Here is a 22661-nt window from a genome sequence, read left to right on the forward strand (position 1 = left end):
TCTTTTGTGGGTTTTTATTTAGTTACCAGGTCTTCTTCCTGCAGAAGGTTTTTCTTGAAACATCACCCTTATATGTGGGAAGATATGTTTTGATTTTAGCATTTTCCATAGATGGAGAAAGAAAATTTAAAATGGAAACATTAAAGCTTAAAAAACGTATTATATTTCTGTTAACTGAAAAATTGAAGTTTGAATTGATGAAAATTAAAGGCCATTTTATATAGATTTATATATACAGTAGAAGACATCCTTTACGCCAAATTTGCAACATCAACATTTGAGGCTTGTTTTTCCCAAACTCGTTTTGGTTTTTTAATTGCGGACATCCTGCTTAAGGTTTTCTGCAGGTTCTGCTGCAACTCTTTTGGAAAATCTGTACTGGTTTTGCACATTTAGAGCCTGAAATTATTTTTCTTTGCAAAATGACTCTTAACTCATTCATATTGGATGTACAGCATCTGTAAACACCTTTTTAAGTCCATTAACAGATACTCGGATTTAGTTCTAGCATATGATCTAATTTTGATCTAAAGCATTAAATTGTAGTTCTGGCTCTTTGTTTGGGGTCATCCTGCTGGAGGGGGAACATCCAACCCAATCTGAACTATTTTACAGCCGGATTTTCTTCCAGGATTGCTTTGGGTTTATCTCCACCCACTTTCCCATCAACTTTGATCAGCTTCCCTACCACTCCTGAAACAAAGGTCCCCACAGCATGATGCTGCCACTAACATGTTCCACAGTGGAGATGGTGTGTTCGGGGTCATGCACATCATTACTTTTCCACCTCACACATTGTTTTGCATGTAGGGCAAAATGTTCAGTTTTGATTTATCTGACCTTTTTTCACATAATTGCTGTATCTATCAAATGGCTTGTGGAACTCTGCAAAAAGAACGTTTTTTGGTAGTCTTTCACCAATGACTTTCTTCTGGCTCTTCATCCAAACCAGTGTACTGCAGAAATGATAGTTCTGTCAACAGACCCTCCTGGCTGAGTTGTGGCTGCTGCTGCAGTTTAGGTGGACAACCCGTGTCTTGGTAGGTTTACAGTTGTGCCCTACTCTTTTCATTTTCAGATCATGGACTGAGCAGAGCTCTAAGAGATGTTCAAATCCTGGGATGTTCTTTCATAACCTAACCCTGGATTATGTGAACTAATTAGGAGACTTCATCATGCAACTAGATTAAATGTATGGGAATCAAAGTAAAGAGCAGAATACAAATGTGTTTTTATTCATTGTTTGCACAGGTGGGTTGAAACTACTTAAAGTCACTCAATTACACTTACTTGAGTAGAATCTTGAAAAGAAAACTAACTTATATGACTAGTGCCACTGCATGACTTTTTATTATATTGATATTATTTTTAAGTTACGCCACTCTTCTGCCTGCTGAGGGGCAATCATCCACCTGTAGTTTTTAATTTGTTATGCCAGCGGTTATTTTGATAATGCTTTTGATTTTTTACAAATTTTTGTATATTTACAATATCTGAATTTGCACATAACTTTTTGTCTGTCTGACTGACATTCATTTTTATTTGTCATTTTGAGAAATTAAATCAGATCATCGCAAGTATTTGGTAAACATACTAAACCAAATACATTTTACTTGAGTATCTTTTTGGATGCCTTTTTATTCTTGAGTAAAACTATATTGAAGTAATGTTCGGACTTCAGTACAGTTTTTGGCTACTTCCCTCTTGGACAGTACTTCAGAGGAAACCCCTCCCACTCCGTGACGTCATCACTAATGGCCGGCTCACCCGACGGTTGACTGAGGGGAGTATAACAGCTGTCTCTGAAGACGCCCACCTGCCGTGAAGAGGAAGAGCAACAGCAGAGAAGAGTTGGCGTTCAGACCGGGTGTAGATCAACCTTACAGCTGGGTAGACCAGGTGTGTTTACTCATCCTGCGATAAGACAGGGTCATAAACCAGTGAATGAAAGCAAAGGTTGGTGCAGAGCCATGCCATTTCCGTTTGAACATTGCTAAGGCTCCGGCTGGACAAGAGGCGACGACGCTTTGTGTTACACTGAGGACATGTCCACACCTGGCAGGGACAAGAGACACTTCATCAGTGGGGTGGTGGAAGGTGAGATAGTCCTGGTATATGTCAGCCTCCTCGGACGTATACATCGGACTAATAGATGTACATTTAGACCCCTCTTAGCTCATCTGATAGTTATTTCGTAATGTGGATTTAAATTTGAAATTTGTTGGATTTAGGGTTTTATGGGCGACCATGGACCATGGAGCAAAGAACAGAGCTCTTTAAAAGGTGAGTGTCCTTAAACTGCTGAGGGAATAAGCTATTAAGGGATAAATTACGAATTGTTCTGTTCTATAGTGAAATGTAGAGCAGTGCATTTATTACACATTTGTTGCAAGGCATACTGTTTTTGTGCCACTGCAGAGGCAACAGCGTACGCTTCACCATGTCTACTGAGCCATCTGCTAAATTTAATCACATAACGCTTGTTTTTCCCAGGGAGCAGAAGTGGGGTCTGAACACGTACCTGTACGCTCCCAAGGATGACTACAAACACAGGATGTACTGGAGAGAGTTATATTCTCCTGAGGAGGCAGGTCAGTCTCATCTATTCTTTGTGTGGTCATTGGGTTAGAGGCAGGGTACACCCTGGACAGGTCGCCATGTCCATCACAGGGCAACACAGAGACACCCAGGACAAACAACCAGGCGCACACATTCACACCTAAGGGCAATTTAGAGAGACCAGTTAACCCAGCTGTCATGTTTTTGGTTCCTTGGGAGAAAGAAGGAAAACGCACAGAGAACCTATGCATGCAGGGGGAGAACATGCAAACTCAACGCTGACAGAGCCCAGTCAGGGATTAAAACCCGGTTGCAACAAAACAGTGTTAATCACTGCACCACCGTGCAGCGTGGAATAAAATCACCGTTTAACCCTCTTTAGCTCTGACTGTCTTTTGATTTTGTGGATGTAGAGTTGTAAAAACAAAAAAGGTAGTTATTCAGTATTGCGGTTTTTGACTGAAAATATTTTTAAAGACATAGCAAAAAACACATCATTGTGCACCTTGATGAAAGCATTTGTCAGACTTAAAGGTCCCCATATTTTGTCCGTTGCAAGCCCAGATAGTTTTTCTAGGAAAAAACAAACTGTCATATTTGTATAAGCAATTTTGGGAACTTCCTGTGTAAATATTGCATCACCAAATGCGAAAGATGTCAATTTATTTTTAAAGCAAATTTTAATTCATAGTTTATTTCACACAGTTGTGAAATAAAACATGAATCAAAGCAAACCAGAGCACCACAACAGAATAAAAAAAATGGATATATATTTTAATAAAAGCCAACATCTAAGAAGTGATTAAAAACTAATTTAAAACTCCAGATGGAAAAAAATATATATATATTGTTCACCCGTGCCACAATTGCTGCCATTTTTATGAATGTTTTAGTGTTAAGGAACTCTGAATTATATATCCATAACTTCCTACATTTGAATCATTTCTCTGTCACTCTTCAAAATGGGAAAGACATGACAAGAGAAGATGTTGTTAGAGTGCATTGATCTTCAAGTCAGGAAAAAGCCTACAAGATAATAGCTGGCCTCTAAATGTGCCCGTGTTTACAGTCAGAGCAATAATTAAAGTTTTTAATCTTTACAAGCACATACTGGGATTAGGGTGGTCAGTGAGCGAAGAAACCTCCAAAGCTACGTGAGAGAAAGCCTGGCATAAAGCCCTTTCTGTCCTACCATAAATATGTGACGTTTACCAAACACCACTGGGACTTTAAGTGGAAATTTGTGCTTTTTATTTAAAAATCTGTTTGCCTCTGACAATTGGCTGAAAATGGGACACCACTTGGCCTTTCAACAGGATAGTGATCCAAAATATATGGTCAAATCAACAGCGAAATGATACATCAGATACAAAAATTAGCCATCTTCCATGGGCCAGTCTGCAGACCTGAATCCTCCAGGAAATACTGTGGAGTGAACAGAAGAGGGTACAAGAGAGGATCCCTGACTTGGGGTGATGCAGAGAGAGGAACGGTCAAAGATCTCTCTTTCTGTATGCTCGTGAAATGTTACAGGAGGAGATTACGTTATCCTTGAAGTTGTACAAAGTAGTGACAGCAGAAGTAACACACTAATGGTGATTTTGTCGAAAACAAGTGCTTCTGACCCTGAGTTTGTTTGCCACTAAATAAATGTACTCAAAGGTTTAATGTTTAGTTTTTTTGTGTGAGATAATGCTTCTGTGTGGAGGATACTAGTCCGAACACATATTATTACCCTGTTTTTACTTTGTGTGACATATTTTTTGTTGATCTAAACACATTTGCTGGGGAATGTTTGTGTAGATGTTTCTTCAAGTAAACCAGGACGAGCCCATTTAGATCCTTCGGTGGAAAAAAATCAGTATGATTTTAAAAACCAACAGCAAGGGTCGTGCAGCTTTATTGTGTTCATGGTCTCTGATTCCTGCTATTGTGTTCATTCTGCTGAGCTGAAGGTTAGTGGATTTAACTCAATGAACCAAACACCAGCCCATTGTAGGGGAACCTGTTTTGGTTTTAAAGCAAAAGAAAAAAAAGGATCCCACTAACTTGAAGCAGGGGATAAGTTGAGTGTAAGCTTATAACACTAGTCCAAAACTCAACTTGGCAGAGAAACACACAGAACAACACAGCTGACGTATCTCACCTTGTCAGGAGCCCTTGTGTTTTTTACCTTTTCTCTGCATGTTATCAGTGATGTTATCAGACTAAAGGGCGTTTACAACATTTTGATGTTTAACCCACTAAAACTATCAACTATCTAGGGATAATCCTTCAGGTTTTACTACCTCATTATGTTTTATCTCTCATTCAGAAATGCTTAATCTGGCAGATCTTGTTTCCTGATCTCATCTTGGTACACTGTCGCAAATGTACATGTAGCTAATTTCTGTTAAAAACTGTCAAGGCAAATCGGTTGACTTGCCTCCATCTTTGTCCCTTTACCTTTCTCCTAGAGCAACTGGTTGCCCTGATTTCAGCAGCTGAAAATAATCAGGTTGAGTTCATCTATGCAATCTCTCCTGGTCTGGACATCACCTTCTCCAACCCCAAAGAGGTAGCTTCCCTGAAGAGGAAGCTGGATCAGGTAGGACTCTGAAACCCAAGGTGGAGGGTGGAGCAGGGGAGATTAAACCTCGGACTGTATGTAGCTTTATAGCTCCCTGAGGATTTATTTTATGAGTTGGAATAAAACCATGGGCAGTTAAAGCTGAAACAGTTGATTTTACAGAGCAAAAATTATTCACACCTCTCAAAGTTTTTCACATTGTTCACAAGTTGCAAATGAAACTAATGAATATCATTGGGAATCAAAGTTATAAGATTCTCACAGCAACGAAAGGCGCTCCTAGTGAATCAGGGGGTGGAATATGAGTCCAGGTCATACTCTTCAGATTTTTTTTTTGTCTAAGCTTTAAAAATAGTTATCATTTCCCCACACTTTTTAGTTATGCTCTACTTTATGATGGTCTGTCACTTGAAACCGTTAAAAACATACATTGAAGGTTGTTGTTACGTGACTACATGTAGTTAAGTTCATAGGGTATGAATACTTTTAGAAGGCCCTGGTTTAACAGGTTTAACTCCTTGTAGACTCCCAAAGCTCTTCCTGAGGTCCTGCGTGTTTCCACTCATGCCTCCTAAACACATACCATGATTGTATTGTAAGACCTCTGCCACCATCTAGTGGTCGAAGTTGTGCCTAATTTCATTGCATACTAAATAGCTAATTATATTGATTTCATTTATTGATGTATTTGCTATATTCATATTAAAACTCTAGTTAAATTGTCTGCTTGACAGCAAAAAACCCATTTTTTTATCAAATTGTAAATCAGTACGGACAGTAAAGGGTTAATTCACAATGCAGTCACCTGTTTCTAGGATAATCACAAGCAGTCAAAGTTATCTAACATTTAAATGTAATTAGTTTACTGAGCAACCCAGCATGTTAAAACAGCAGTTATATTTCAGGTAAGGCAGTTTGGCTGCAGGTCTTTCTCTCTGCTCTTTGACGACATCGAGAGGGAGATGTGTCCAGCTGACAAGGAGGCCTTCAGCTCCTTCGCCCACGCCCAGGTGGCCATCACCAACGAGGTGTACCAGCACTTGGGAGACGCAAAGACTTTCCTTTTTTGCCCAACAGGTCAGAAGCTCATGCAAATCGCAACGTGGAAGATGGTAATGTTTAAATGTCATGTTTTTAACACTTGCTTCTGATTTGTCGTGTATCTACAGACTATTGTGCTGCTTTCTGCACCCCCAATGTGTCCCAGTCCTCATATTTGCAGACCGTGGGGGAAAGGCTCCTGCCTGGTATCGACATACTGTGGACCGGTAAGGTTACCTTCAGTTTATTCCAGTGTTTTTCTATGTACTACAGCCAGTCAGAGATGTGGTCCATCTATTCAGCTTTTTTTTGCTACTGTTATTCAGGTCCAAAAGTGGTATCCCACAAAATCTCAGTTGAATCCATAGAGGAGGTGACGACTGTCCTGAAGAGGGCACCAGTCATCTGGGACAATATTCACGCCAATGATTATGACCCTCAAAGGCTTTTCCTGGGACCATATAAGGTATTTAGCAACAGAATCAGCTCTGCTGTCTTTATGAGCTCATTTGTGATTGCTGCACCTCTCTCGTCATATAGGATCGACCCACTGAGCTGATTCCTAAACTCAGAGGAGTGCTCACAAACCCCAACTGTGAGTTTTATCTAAACTTCGTGGCTATCCACACTTTGGCAACATGGTGTAAATCTTCAGCTGCTGAAGGAAGAAGAGATTTGGACATGGGTGAGTTCTGTTTTTCTTCTCATATTTGACTGATATATTTATTTCTCTCAAACAATGAATTATGGTTTTATTGCAGGGGTCTAAATCCAGTCCTCAAGAGCCACAGTCTGACAACTTTAAGATGCATCCATGTTCCAACACACCTGAGTCTCATTATCTGGCCTCTGCAGAACATGCTGAGGAGATAACTCAGGTATATTTGGTTGAGTCGTGGTGGTACAGGGATGCATCTAAAGGTAGCAGGACAGTGTCTCTCCAGGACTGGAGGTGGATACTCCTGGTTTATGGTATCAAAAGAAAGTGGATATTTCTGTTCACCTTCAAATATAAAGTGTAAAGCATTTGTAGGCGGTTACGAGTTTCAGAAATTACCCTCACCTAAAGCATAATTATTTGAAAACCCAAATGGAGTAACCTGAAGTCCCTCTTTCAACAAGTTTTTGTTTAGAGGTTAGAAATGTAAGTTCATGATTAAAACCTCGCCACCTACAGCGAACGATGGTAAAGATTACATCATGCTGTGGGACTTTTTCAGATTTCATCATAGAATTGTTATATTTTAATGGGATTTTATGCAACTGACCAGAACAAAGTAGAAAATAATTGTGAAGTGGAAGAAAAGGATAGATTTAAATTTTCATTTCAATATAAAGCCACTGTATTAACATTTTGGAGCTAATGTTGTCTAGTTTGAGCACTAGTTAGTAGATCTCTTAAACAAAGTAGTTTATCAGTCTTTGAGGGTACAAACAAAAGTCTTAAATGGACACAGTAGAGGTTGTGTCATGGTGTGGGACTACTATGCTTCTGGCTTTGGAAACTCTGAATGTTTCAGAGGAGTAGTTAAATTATAAGAATAAAATTAGCATTTTAGTGTTACCTATGATGCCAAGTCTCAAAATGCTAAATGAGAGACAAGCATTAGTCTTTAGACAATACTATAAACAACCACCACATTCATAGTCAGATTGGAAAATAACAAAAATTAGATGACTTTGGAGCAAAAAGCACATAAAAACTACTTGAAAACCTCTGGAACAAGTTCAAATCTGACAATCCAGTTCAAATCTAAATATTATTACTGCCCTGAAAACCAGCTCTTTTGATACTAGGCTGTTGGAGCATAGCCTGAAGTGTTTCACAGAAGTACTAACACACTGTGGGGCTACTTCACTGCAGTCAAGGTATTAACAGTATAAACAGTATTAAAAGCAACTAACTATGTCATCAAACCTCTAAGCTTGAGATCATCACAAGACTTTAAGTATAGTTACATAAACCCAGAACTTATAAAGAAAGATAGAAAATGTTACATAAATTCTGATTTAATTCAAAATCATATTTTGAATGAGCTGTAATTTCCCAGTCAGATTTACAAATAAGTACTTTTTGTGCAAGTTATATGAGGGTAGTTTGACCCTCAGAAGTCCAGCACCCCTCACTGTTTCTGACCTCTAACACTAGGTTACAGCCCTCAGGAGGCGCTGACCCTGGCCCTCTCAGACTGGCTGCAGGAGTTCATGAGCACAGATCAGCCGGGAGGTAAAGTGCCGCCAGAGTTACTTACATTAACTCAAAATGCAGAAAAAGGAATGAGACAGGAAACTTTTTAAAGCTGTTTGCATGCCTGTAGGTGCTTGTCGCCTCAAAAAAGAGTTGTCAGATGAGGAGCCCATGCAGACAGATGTGGGTGAAAGTCCCTATGTTCCCGGACCAGGAGAGAACCCACTGTATACAGCCGAACCTCTGACTATGGATGACCTGAATCTGCTCTCTAACCTCTTCTACCTGCCGTACGAGCACGGGGCCACGGCCAGAATCATGTTGGAGGAGCTGGACTGGCTCAAAAACCACTGTCAGGATGCTGCAGCACAGACGGAAGAGGTGGGGTTCATTTCAAATACTTCCTAAAAGCATTATACTTTTCTGAAGCGTAGTTACTTTTTACTTTCAGTGGTGCGGTCGGGCAGGAAAGTTTGACGGCATGTGTGAAGCAGTGGTGCAGATGTTCAGCCGTCTGTCGAACGCCCCGAACCGCAGCGTTCTGTACGATCTGTACAACTACATCTGTGACATCAAGAGTGGGGTCGGACTGGCACGAACCTACGTTAAAACACTCGGTGGGAGAACTTTCCCTACAGGAAGAAAAATCAGCATGCGAAATGCATTTGAAAAATTAAAATGTATATAATATATATTATATAAAGTTTTATGTAGTCAAAATAGGAATTTATTTCACTAATTCCATTAAAAAACTCAAACTCATATTCTGTAGTTTTATTACATGTTTATTTTTGTTAATTTTGAACATTCAAAATTAAGTTTCCGTGAATTTTTAAATATTACATAAGACCAATTGAAGAAGGATTTGATGCAGAAATGAAAAGTATCTCGATGTACTCTGCATTATATTTTGAATGAATTACTGCATCAATGTGGCGTGGCATGGAGGCGATCAGCCTGGGATGTAGTGGAAGCCCAGGTTGCTTTGACTGCGGCCTTCTGGTCATTTGTATTGTTGGGTATGGTGTCTCTCATCTTCTTCACAATCTTCTTCACAATCCTCCATAGGTTTTCTATGGGATTCAGGACAGGCCAGTTTGCTGACCAATCAATCAGTAACTCCATGATCACTGAACCAGCTTTTGGTACCTTTGGCAGTTATATTGTGTATATATTTTCACAGGAAGCCAGGATCAACCCTCAGCTCAGATAATGAATGATGATCCTGAACCTTGGGACTTTCGGGGAGGCCTCTCTGGAGAGTTTCAGGTAACTAAGCCAGGGTGGTGACTTCTTCCAAAATAATATTGGGTAATAGCTTAAGACCTGTAGTAAACAGGGAAATCGTAGTTGGACAAACTTTAAAGTTAAATAGGCTTGTATTTGTTTTTACAGAGGATGCTACCAGGACATGGAAATAGGGACCTGTTCAAACACCCTCCCATGACTGCAGTTTACTGCATACGTTCTTACTGCACCGAGGACAAGGTGAGACTCATCAGTGGGTCACTGTTTGGTTAGTAATTAAAAATAGAACTTTGCATTAAAATGTTTTCTTTGTCAGGCTGAGGTGCAGAAGATTTTTAAGGAGTTGCAGAGAGGAGAGGGTCAAATCCCCCTGCAGCCTAAACTTATCAGTGACAGGTAAGAAAGTTTGTAAGTAGCCACAAACTTCCTATTTTATTGTACGGTAATTCAACTTCTTCCTTGGCCTCTGATGCAAACTTCCTGAGGGTGAGAAAGATAGTAAATTAGAAGGGACCTGGGAAAGGTAACCATGCAGCGGGCTGTTTGGGTTCATCTTTTTTAATATGGTAATAGTTTCTGTTTGACGGGTGTGGCTGAAAAGGTTCTAGCATGGGGAAAGTTTTTTTTGTTTTACTTAATACTTTATTACTTTTCTGGTTCTAAAAACAATAGTATTTACATTGTTTTATACTTTCAAGACTTTTAGATATTTCAGCTCCAACATATGATAATTGCCCTTTAAGAAACTTTATAAATAAATTTGACCACTCGACCAGACCTCACTGAGTTCCTATACCGTAAATATTTCTTCTTCTCCTGTGAGCTACGTCTTAGTGTGCTCTCTCTGGCCCTCTGCAGCCTGTCGTCGGGTGAAATCGCCCCCTCTCCACATTGTGCTCTTGTTGTTGAGGATGACATTGGGGTTTGTGGATATGCACTGGGACTTACTGATGCCAAACAAGCTGCAGGCATGGATCAGGTGATCAAAACTAAGCTCTCAGTTTAACTTTCTATATGGTGACAATGAATGAATTGTGACTTGACTGAATGTTGTATTGTGGTTCCAGAGGCCAGGAAGTGACACCTTGTTAAAGGATTTCCCCTCCCTGGTTGTTGCCCAAGTACTCCCTCGCGTCACTGATCCATCCCCGGTCAAGCGTATGATCACTCAGCTGTTGTCCTCCATCAGGAACAGTGGTAAGTCCAATTAGAAGGTCTGAATGCAGCTCAGTAAGACTCTAAACGTTTGGGTTTAATGGTTTACCACAAGGAGGTGCTGCTCAGCTCCATTCCTGCAGCTTTAAATTGAAGCAGTCCTGATTTTCTTCCTTATCTTTAAAACTAGAGCTGCCTGAAAGTTTACTTTTTATGAAAATAGTTATATTGAAAGTATTATTGTTATTTACCACTGGTGGACTTGAGCAAGGACAGACTCTGCTTGACTTTCAGGCTCCAGAGGAGTTTTCTGTGACCTGAGGCAGAGCAACAGGAGGATGCTCGACTTTTACTCTAAACTCGGCTCCTTCGAACACATTCCCATGGACAAGAGTCTTCCTCAGGATATCGTCGTCATGGCAACACAGTTCCAGTAGCATAAAGTGTTTTGGATGTTGGAAAACTGTTTTATTATGTTTGTCAGTTTGACTCAATTCATTCTTCTTGTAGTCTTGTAATCAGAATTGATTTTGTAAGCTTAACTCTGTAAGGAATATTTCATTTCACAAAATTGGGAGCCACCACACACATTTAAACCCTCAGCATTGAGTTTATTTAAATTTGTGGGACGTTTATCAAGGTGACATCAGCAAGACAATTTAAACGAATGACAGCTTTTATTTTTATCTATTAGACAATACAAAGGGAGTATATTAAGGATTAATCTTTGATTAAAAAGATTTTTCTTTGTTCTCTGGCTTTAAAAGCATAACACATGATTCAACATTGAACAAATAACTTGCTAATAGCTGCAGCTGATGTGCAAGAACAGCAACGACAAACATCCTGCCTCATGCAGAGTAACCGTGCTTCATGGTGCCTCAATAGATGTAATGTGTCTGCTCCAATCAGCAGTGATCTCTGAAGTCATTGCATCGATTAAATGACGAGGCTTAGTTTTTCCTCAGCAGTAAAACAGAGACAGGAGTGAGCTTCAGATTAAGGACACTTTTCCATTTGTTGAATCGTTAACCCTGAGTGATCAGCTAAGAGGCGCTGCACGTAAAGAGATCCACTCTGCCTGTGTTCGCGCTGCTTTTCAAAATAAAATCCCTGATTTAGAAAAAAACGTGCTGATGTACAAATTTTCAATTGCAAAAAAAGAAGTCATCAAATGCAAAGTGTACTGTGAAATAAAAAGCAAACTTACACATATCAAACACTGAAAATGGAATGTAAAAAATTTTATTTCCCAGTGCCAGGAAACCAACCAATACAAATTAACTCTACGGTTCAAATGCAGCATTAAAAGCCCAAAATGTTTGACATTCCTGCCCATGATGATTATATAAACTTCTGACTGAAAAAAGGCTTCAAAGAAAACTGGAAACATATTGGAAGAGGCATATTGGAAATAATTGTTCTGGTGAGGTTGACTGACAACATAATAACACAAACAGCTTCTAAGTCTGAATTCCTCAAAACATGGGGGTGTCATGAAAACAATTAGCCGATTTCACTTTCTGAGAAACAGGAGAGGTATCTACCAATCTGTCTCCAGTCTACTTGGAGGCATCTACATGCCCTGAAAGGCAAGTGAGAAAAAGAAATTCAGAGGCTACAGTTCATGGGTTCCCAGAAAGAGCAGTCCTGGGGGCCAATGGTCATTTGTCCAACATATATTCTTGATCAACGCTGTAGTTAATTCTATATCTCACATGATTATACAATCTTGGTATGATAACAACACAGCATGGCAACCAAATACACTGTTTGTGATAATACTGTATTTTATTTTACTTTACAACAATCTCATTTAGAAGAGGGGACACTGGTTCTTGGAAACCAGCCCGTTGACTATCCATTTGAATAATACAGTTGTTAGTGAAGGCTGGTGGTTTTATTCTAGTGGCAGAGCCAAGTATTACAAGAACAAACAAAAAAATAAGCTTCTGAAAACTTTTTTTCTCACTTGTTTGGTAGAACCGAAAAAAAAAAGAATAACTTACAAATACTTTAGTTTTTTTTTCTCACTTGTCTTTCAGGGCTTCACAAGTCTGTTCACGAGGCTGAAACAAATATTGTCTAGTTTATGTTATGGCCAGGAGTTCAATATCTACATCTGAACTCCCTGCATGGACCTTATTGGTAAAATCATTTTAAGAATGCATCCATAAATGAAAGCTGAAGATATTTTAAAAAGAAAACAAATAAGTGCACTGATATAAAGAAAAGGGTACTAAGCTATTAAATAATTTTTTTTTAAACTAAAATTATATCCTCCATGCTAATGTGCTCGTCATCATCAGTAGTGAAGAATAAAAACACTAGAAAACTGGTCCTGTAACCACCTGTTACCTGTTGTTTTTATATGGCTTCATAACCGTCTAAAAGTTTGATATTTTGGTATAATGTTTGGTGCATATTTTTTTTTACTTATTTCATGAAAAGTATTTTACTGCTTTGCCGTTTTTGTTGTAGACTAAAAGCTAATCCCTCAAAATTAACAAAGAAATGTCTAGCAGCACTGATATGACCTAGGTTTGACTGTAAAAATAATGCTCTGTGTTTGCTGACTGGAGACAGATCTAAGGCGTTCTCAGCTCTTCTGTTCACCGTTCAGATGTGACTTTTCAGTATAAAACGTGTTACACTGGTTGTTATCCTGATATTAATCTGAAAGGATTTGACCACCGAATTCTTCTCCTTTACTAATTAAAGAATCTATATGAAACTTTCACCCTGCCCCTTTCAAATAAACTCCAGCCCTTCATACTTCACATCTCCGACCTTCGTCTCAGGCATCAGCAGCCGTCCGTCCAGTGTAAAAGCAATGATGTACGTGGCGGTCCGGCCTGCATCCTCCTCTGACTTCAAAGCCAGGATGACCTGGTCATCGGTGTCAGGGACAAATTTAAATGAGGAGAAGCCGTGGGTGGGGTTTAATGGTCCGACGCGCTGCGTGGACAAATGTATGAAGTCTGCGGAGCAAGACAGGAGGAGGTTGGTGGCTCGACGCTCGTCAGCCATCTCGTCGTACTGCTCGTGGCTGGCACGGCGAGGTAGGAAGAACCACCCCTGGAGACGCTCGCTCCAAGCTGCTGATTCATGAATGAGGTAACCTATGGGACAGAAAGAGAATATGAGTCATTACGGATTTACTCTTTATCCCATTGATGTATAACTGTCTGAAGCACTAAACTGCTTGAACTGACAAAACTTTGCCTTCTGTCCATGTTGAATGTGGAGTAAGACACTTGTTTCCAGTCACAAAACTGACAGAAACGTGATTCAGATCCTTAAAACAGTAACCTTCCCAGCTTCAATAATTATGCTGAATTCAGAGGGCCTTATCCTTATTCTAAGAATACGTTTTTACATTTCATATCACAGATAAAAACAATGAAAGCATCAAAAAAATTGTACTTTATAAATACTGATATTTTGCCACAATAAACCGTTTTAATACGTTATAAGATGTTTAATTTAAACATAAATTAACAGGTGGTGCAGCAGCTTTGATCACAAACTGGTTCCTGTTTAATCAAGCTTCATAGTGGCCTTGGCTATAAATTCAGCATTGCACAAGTTGTTCACAGCTCTGATCCTGGTGACCACCTAAATCCAATGAATGGGTCATTGTTCTTTTTCCAAGCTTGATGAGGGGGAACTGAGCCCTTAGAGCTTTAGAAGCAGACATTTACATTTCATACTAAATGCATCTACTTGCAAATAACTGTTAATTTATATGACAAAAGCAGTTTAAAAAAAAACTATCTTTTTTAACTCTATAAAAGCTGCTACCAAAGCCTATAGATATGCCCTCATTAAGGTTACCTTTAGTAAGAAGTGAACCTCCACTTTGAGTGGGAAACATTTCCTCAATTAATTAAACCAAAGCTCTCAACCTGTATCATAAATGTGGCTCATTAAAAAGATTATCCTCTTCTTCAATGACTTTCTTGTTTTAAACATATACAAATCTAGTAAAACTATGTATGCGATTAAGATTAGGATGCACACCTATAATGAAAGCTGACAGAACAGAATATGAGTCAAGCATAAAGTAGTATGGGCCTGCTCTTCAAAAGGTTTGCGTGTAGAAAACCGCACGCAAACCTCTTTGCGTCAGCAAAGTTGATCTACAAATGAGGCGGCAATCGGATTGCGTGTGCAAAAACAGCAAAACTACGGATGCAAACTTTTTTGCGTGTTTGTCTTCATGAATACGCAAAACATATGATAATGACCCAAACGCATAAATTCATGGGAGGAGGATATGCAAATGTGATCTCTTACCACCCGCAACGTGATTTTTAAAGCCTGAAACGGTTTGCGGGCGCAATTTTTGCATGTGGATTTAGCAGGTTTGAAAAGCAGGTGCTAACTGGGACTCAACAATGTCTGCTGTCACTTTGGCCAGGCATAAAAATATTAGAAATAAATGAGAATAGAGGATTCTATGTAGGATTATATAAGCTCTGGTTTGGAGCCAATCACAAACAGAAACCATGATATTTCTCCTGTGGTAAAACTCCTTGCAACACTTCATTCATTATCATTCTAGCGTAACATCGCTGTCAGTGATAATCTGCTGAACGCACACAAACCTGATCAAGTAATCAGCCTTTAATTGCACATCATGCAAGAGACCCACTGTGCTTTGATGTTAATAATACAATTAATATTAAAGAACTAGACATTATAAGGCAGATTAAATCCCTTATTTCCAAACTGGTTGCTAAAATCACTTGTTAGCAGGTGAAAAATCACAATTTTAAGGCAGCTTTTCCATGTGGTGACAAAGACTGTATGTTTAACCTGGTCACTAAACAAAACACATTGCTTTATTGACAGTAATGTTATGTCATTGCAGGGCAATCGGAGCTGGATTGATTTGATTATGTTGTTTAAATGTGAACATATGCCAGGGGAGGGTTTTGTTTATGCAGTAAAAAATTATTTTGTGTCACCGAAAAACAATTTAAACAATCAAACATATTGGCAAAATAAACCAAATGTAGTAAAATCAATGGAAAAGAAAAATTATTCCAGCAAGTAGCACACGCAGTTTCCTCATTTAAATAGGGCGGTCTGCACCTGTTTTGCACCTTGCAATTTTTGAAAATCGCACGCAACACGCCCACTTATTGCACCTGCAATTTATTTATAGTACACGCAAATTAGCACGCGCTATTTGGGATCTTTGAAGATCAGGCCCTAAATATAGTACAGACATAAACATAACAATACACTGCAACATAAACGAACTGAGGTTTGGTATTAACAGAGCTTCTCTGTGACTTAAATAAATAAAATAAAAACAGACACTTTGAAGAGGGACATTAAATAAAAAACAAACTGTTGTTTTGCACCTGGTGGTTTGATGCCTGCAGCTTTCCGCAGGGCATTGTAATAAGGCACCCAGTTTTCATGCGCCACACCGCCCTTGCGGTCAATCACTTTCACCCACTCTGGGTTGTTGTTGACAAACTCCCCAGACGTCGTCGTCCACTCCTTCCCCAGACCTCCAACAAACAGATGCTCATCCTTCACTGCCAGCCACTCCGCCTTGAATCCTGCACACGAAATAAAAACATTAAATAAAACCAAAAACAATACTGTGGAAAACTATTTGTAGTTCTTAAACCTTTCATTTCAAGCACAGACTTCAATATAATGCTTTGTAGATATGTTTATACTGTTTAATTTGTACTGTATTGCACCAACTATGCCAAAACAAATTCCTTGTATGTCCAAAAACATACATTCTGATTCTGATTTGGTGTTTTATGTGACAGACCAACACAAAGTAGAGCACAATGTCAGGTGCGAAGAAAATACCTGGTTTTAAAAGTTTTAACAAATAATAATGTGAAAGATATTGTGTGCATTTGTATTCAGCTTCCTCTGATGCCTCTAAATAAAATCCTGTGCAACCAACTGCCTTCAGATGTAATCTAAAAATACATAGAGTTCACCTGTGTTTACCATTTAATCTCAGTATAAATCCAGATGTTCTGTGAAGACCTCAGACAAACAGGATCATGAAGCCCAAGGAACACAGCAGGCATGTCAGGGAGAAGGTTGTGGAGACATTTGAAGCAGGATTATGTTATAAAACAACACTGCAACCTTGGAACATCTCACAGAGCTCTGTTCAATCCATCATATGAAAATGGAAAAAGATGGCCGGGGGAGGGCAGCATTACTCTGAGAAGCAGCGAAGACACCCATGTTAACTCCGGCAGAGCTGCTGAGACCCACAACTCAGGTGGAAGCATCTATTGACAGGACAACTATTAGTCTACATATCTGGCCTTAATGGAAGAGGAGCAAGAAGAAGGTCCTCTGGTAAGAAGAGAGCAAAACTGAACTTTGGCTCTGCGCATCACCCTGTGTAGAGCCTACCCTTGAAGCCACTGAGGTGCTCGATGAGCGGGGTTGACATGATGGTCAACCCTTCCTCATGTTCCCACCTTATATACAATCATTTACAAACACAAAATGTGACATCTAGCAGCACACATAGGGTACAAAGCAGAACACAAAAATGGCTTCTACACCCTGAATGCACCAGTGCTGTGAAATATGGGGGTGGCAGCAATATGATGTGGGAATGCTTTTCTTCAGCAGACAGGAAGATGGATGGAGTTAAATACAGGGCATTCCTGTGAAAAAAGCTCTTAAAGGCTTGAGACTTGGGCAGAAGTTCACCTTCCAGCAAGAAAACAACCCTAAATATACATCTAGAGCTACAATAGAATAGTTCAAATCAAGGCATACAATGGACTAGTCAAATCCAGACCTAAATCCGAATCTGTGTTCACAGATGTTCTCCGTCAAATCAGACTGAGCTTCACCTGTTTTGCAAAGAATGAGCAACAGTTTCAGTCTCTATATGTGCACAGTTGAAATCCAAGAAGATTTGCAGCTGTACATCTGCAGCTAAAGCTGGTTCTAAAAGCCACTGACTCAGCGGGGCTGACTATGAACACACCACACTTCAGATTTTTATCTGTAAACTGTAAAAAGTTTTGAAAACCATGTGCCCTTCAAAATTATGCAATGATTGTTGGTCTGTCACATAAAATCCCAAACAAATACATGGAAGTGTGAGATTGTGATGTGGCAAAATGTGAAAAAGTTCAAGAGGTATGAATACAGATGGAAGGTACTGTACATCTAAAAGTGGTGCAAAAGTTCTTGTTTGTGATTTGAAGCGGGGGGCCATCTTTGAGGTTCCACAGCCTGAACACTGACCTTTAGACACGGAGCCATCACCATCAGGTAGTATCACCCAGGGAACGGCTCTGCTTCCCTCAATCCTATACACTACACCGGTCCGATCATCCACACTGTACAGGTGACCGTTGAAGGCCACCAGCTCCGACAGCTCCATACCTGCAGGAAAAGCATTACACCACATATTAATATGAACATGCACAAGAACATGCACATATGTAAAGCAAGATTTTAAGCACATACCTCGTCCTTTCTCAGCCAGACTGCTCTCTAAGATGACTGTGTCTGCATCCCACTCCACCTCCAGTCTGTCTGCGCTCTCTGAAACAGTCACGTAGCCTCTTTTCATGTAGCTGAACCACGTCTGACCCTTGGAACTTCGGGATGCCGTGTCCAGGTCTGCAATCACTCCTATACGATAGCGAATGCCACGCTCCGTCCTCTCTGGTGGACTCAACGGGTATGTGTCATTGTAAGGCTTTTCTCTCTTTAGAAGCCAAGCAAGTCTTTGTGATGTTACATCCTCCTCTCCCTCTCTGAGCATTTGAAAAGTTTCTTTGAGTGGTGTGTTTGTGCTGCCTACTGTCCGGTGCAGGTACAGCATGAGCACTAAAGCCAGCAGGGTGGTCACAATTATTGCTCTCCATCTTGGATGGAAGCGCAGGTCTGAGGCAGCAGCCTGTGTCATGGACGCCAAGGCCAGGGGGAGGCCTCGATCGGCGAAACCAAAGGAGTTCATGGAAGTGTCGTGCACATCCCTGGAGCTGGGGATGAAAACTACCACTCTCTGGAGAAGAGGAACAAAGAGGAACATTAGAAGAGGGCCATGCAGGTTTCAGTGGGAAAACACTAAAAGAATGAACACTGGGAGGACAAGCTGCTAAAATGGGTTCTTGTTCCTATTGTTCCTTAACACAACAGAGCTTTGTTGGGCTGAGCAGACCGCACCCTGAGTAGGAGCTGAGCTAACCCTAACCCAGCTGTCAAAGCTTTGCTCCGATCGTTTTATTCAACAAGAACATTTCAGAGAAATACTGTGCCAGCCACATTTCTTGGTACCCCTGGTAAAGAGAAGTTAAAAATATTCTATTGAAGCACCATAATCTCCGACTGAAATCCAAACTTTAATCTGAATCTGAGTACATTTATTCAGTGGGGGAAAAAAAATCTATGTTGAGAAAAAGGACTACAAGTATACAGTGAGACGGATCTTTCACCATTGTTCTCTGTACAATCTCTCCAGATCATCCAGAGTCCTGGGTCCCCTCTCATACTTTCTTCTCTTCAGCTCACCCCACAGCCTTTCTATAGTGTTTAGGTCAGGGGACTGAGATGGCTACAGAAAATGGTTGATTTTCAGGTCTGTTGAACCATTAAATCTAAATAAATGCACTCTGAGCAGAGTAGTAATCATTTTAAGACAACTTTAACTGAAAAAAAATACACTTATATTTACTGGCTATATCCTACAGTATAAATAAAAAAGGCTTCACAGAAATGTTTACCAAGAAGCCATCTAACTGGAACAGATAACCTTACATAACGTAATTTCCAGGTGCGTCCTCAGCTGCTCTTTGAACGTGTTTCCTCCTGTCGACTCCTTAAACCAAACACGGACGGCCAAGCAAAAAAAGAGCTCATTGTCACCACCGAGTACACGTCCCATATCTGCCACCACTCTGCACCACAGGGCAAAACACGACATTGTTGTACCGAGTAAAAACAATTAAACTGTTCACCCTTCCGTCGCCGTCCTGAACAGGCTGCTGCCATCACGTCGTTCTACTCTGAAAACATCCCTAAGAGAAGTCCACGCTCGTTCAGCCCTCCTAGCCACATGAATACTTGATCTCAGCAGGTCTCCTCCACTATATCAAGTTTCTCCCCATTCCTGCAGGACCAAGAAGGACTCAGACTCTTAATAATGAACCTGGTAACAAAGAGCTCTTAAAGTATTCATCTTCTTCTGTGCTTCAAGTGTTTGTAAAAATACATTTAAATTTTTATTATTAAAAATGAATACAAATATTATGAAAATATAATTAATACTTCCCACGAAATTACACAATAAAAGTCTGACAGTGGGACAATTGCACTTTGAATCCTCTTAAATTTGCTCGCCTTTCTGGAGATCCGTTACTTCTCATGACAGGAAAATAAAAGGTAGACAAGACAAACCCCAACAAAATCAAAGGCAACATTTTAGTAAAGACAGTGATATTAAAAGTAATTTAACAGCATTTTAAAAGCACAACAAAACTGCAAAATCTGCTGTTTACTGTAAAATGCATTTTTTTGTTGTTGTGAATTATGTCTGAAATGTTTTTGTTTTGCTTTTTATGCGCAGCATTTCCTCTCCGATCTTCCTCTCCTAAACATGTAAAATATGTATGTTCTCACCTGGAAAGAGAACGTATTTATTTATTGTTTGGTTTTATTGTTGCATTTTGAACCATATGGCACCGTGGTATAACTTATAACACTGTTCGCAGATGTAACACAGAGGCAAAACAAAGTGAGAAATAAAAAGTTGCAGTATTCTTGCAACCAGTTTAGTAAAAGGTTAGAAAAAATCCAATCACTGGCAACTAATCCCTTCAGAATCAAAAAATATTTCTGTTAACGCTTGACCCAAATTTAAATTTCAGACCTTTCAATAAAAATGGCACACAGAGCTCAATTTCCCTGCAGATTTAGAACATTGGTTGAGTTAAATGGTTTCTTTTTCCATCCAATACAATAACTGTAGCACCTGCTTTTATAACCTTTAAGTATTGTATAACTCTTGCAATGCTGCACTTAATCTCAAGGGACGCATGATCGGCCACAGGGGAATTTTGGATGCTGGGAAAGTTCAAACATCGAGACAAAGAGCCACAGCATTCACAGCATTTTCCTTATGTAACATTTACCACGTAACAAGAAATTATACGTTTTATACTGAAAGCAAACCTAAAACTATGCTTCTTATAATGTAATCAACAAATTTAAAAGGTGAAGGATTTTTTGAAGCATTAGAATATCATCTCCTTCTTTGCTTTCAAATAAATTATTTGTGATATCCGCCTTCTGTGATCATATCTGCCCATTTTAGAGAGGACAGATACTAACTGATGGTTCTCCACACCCATTCAGGTAATGTTGACCCTCTATTTAAAAGCGCAAAGGAGGTGCAGTCACTTCTGTAAATTAGATTGCTGATTTATCACCTCCCAATCATACAATTATGGCCATTTTCATCATTCTGTCATCAGCTGTCCATGTTGCACAGAGGAAATATGTGAATTCTGTATATAGTCTGTCAGACTCTGTTTACTACATTACCAGGGCAAGTCTTTTGCCCTTTTAATCCCTATTATTTTAAGTATAAAGACAAAAATGTCCATAATAACATGACTGTGACTTGTGAGGTGACAACCAAATTGTTCATGGAGTTCTTCTTCGCTCTGTTCGCTGGTTTTCTTCAGGTGTTTCCAGCTCTCAGAGATACGGAGCCCGCGAGGGGACATGGGGGATTTTCTTTTCTTTTGCGTCCCCACGCAATAGTCTTTGCGTCCGCTCGCAAAACTTTGTGGGAGACCGGTTTTTGAGATTTATTGAGTTTTATTTTGAAATCGGCCTTAAATAAAATGATCTTCAATCAGACTTAAAGACAGTTATTGTCGACATGCTGTCAAACTGCTGAACTCTGGACAAAAATACTGCACAAAACCACATCTGTGACACTTTTTTGCTTGTTGCTGCTGCATGATGTGTACTTTTTTTGCACGCCACTTTTGTTTTTATCGTGATTTGAACGGTTCGTCTTATCCTACGCATTTAATAGCATTGTTGAATGCGTGTTAACCTGCATATGACAAATAAACCATACCAATGCCATATTAGTGCTGTTTGTTTCGTGAGCAGTTTGTCAAATGTGCTGCTGTTCCAAAATGCACAGCTTTCTCAAGGTGATTAACAACTTTTGCGAGCGAACGCAAAAGTAATGCGTCCCCCCATGTCCCCTCGCGGGCTCCGTAGTCCAGAGAGACCCTGAAGGGTTCGACGATCTTTGGGTTCATCAACCCAAAGATCGTCAATAGTAAAGCGTGTGTTGGCGTATTTTTTTTACCTCCTCTTTGCAGATGGGCCGTTACGTAACAGGACAACGTGACGTCACCTCAGCGTTCACAATTAATGTCGCAAACCGCTGTGCTGCGAACTATGCTGAACTATTTAAACTTTGCCAGCCGTTTTTCTTCACTTTTAGCCCTGAGTGTCGGGTGTGAATGATGAGAGAGTGAATTAAACCGACTCCATTTTAAACTAGAGTAGCGAATGTCTAAACTTTGACAGTGCCGGCTGAATTTTGTCGTTTTAGAGCTAAGCTCATAAAATCGTGAGCCGAAAGTGTCTGAACGTGTCCCAAGGTTGTCCATGGACAGAAAGTTATGTTATAGTGAGTAGAACACATCACTTCTACAGACAAGTTATTAGCCGCGAAGCTAACATCAGCTAGCACAATAAACTTGGTTACATTTCCCCCCCGATCCATATCCGCACTGACGGAGCTGCCCATCAACGTACAGAGTTGACCCCGCACAGGTCCCCATGTTCACCGCAGAGGCTCACCTGATGTGGAGGCTCCTCACCGGTTGGCCATGTCTGGCTGCCTGT

General features: G+C 39.9%; 2 protein-coding genes across 3 annotated transcripts in view; one reads left to right on the forward strand and one right to left on the reverse strand.

Annotated features, from left to right (window-relative positions):
* Positions 1-1756: 1756 nt before the first annotated feature.
* Positions 1757-13107, forward strand: ogal (O-GlcNAcase like). Its single transcript, XM_047364669.1, has 17 exons — positions 1757-2097; positions 2232-2283; positions 2494-2591; positions 5016-5146; positions 6034-6205; positions 6298-6396; positions 6496-6635; positions 6710-6854; positions 8319-8396; positions 8488-8738; positions 8809-8974; positions 9541-9626; positions 9753-9845; positions 9922-10001; positions 10464-10584; positions 10673-10802; positions 11055-13107. Exons 1-17 carry the CDS (start codon positions 2046-2048, stop codon positions 11195-11197), a joined length of 2037 nt encoding a protein of 678 aa, XP_047220625.1. The 5' UTR covers positions 1757-2045; the 3' UTR covers positions 11198-13107.
* The window catches only part of cant1b (calcium activated nucleotidase 1b), a 10764-nt gene continuing 92 nt past the window's right edge, over positions 11990-22661 (reverse strand). Inside the window, exons 1-5 of one of the 2 annotated variants that reach the window (XM_047364670.1) lie at positions 22617-22661; positions 18249-18792; positions 18024-18164; positions 16136-16339; positions 11990-13882 (exon numbers count right to left, since the gene is read on the reverse strand). The exon at positions 22617-22661 is cut by the window's right edge and continues 92 nt beyond it. In XM_047364670.1, coding sequence (XP_047220626.1) covers positions 13512-13882; positions 16136-16339; positions 18024-18164; positions 18249-18744 — 1212 coding nt within the window. In that variant the 5' untranslated portion in view covers positions 18745-18792; positions 22617-22661 and the 3' untranslated portion in view covers positions 11990-13511. Of the gene's footprint in view, positions 13883-16135; positions 16340-18023; positions 18165-18248; positions 18793-19544; positions 19712-22616 lie in introns of those variants that run through there. The other variant, XM_047364671.1, reaches the window with a different exon arrangement.

Source organism: Girardinichthys multiradiatus, chromosome 5 (genome assembly GCF_021462225.1).
Source record: "Girardinichthys multiradiatus isolate DD_20200921_A chromosome 5, DD_fGirMul_XY1, whole genome shotgun sequence".
Lineage (NCBI taxonomy): Eukaryota > Metazoa > Chordata > Actinopteri > Cyprinodontiformes > Goodeidae > Girardinichthys > Girardinichthys multiradiatus.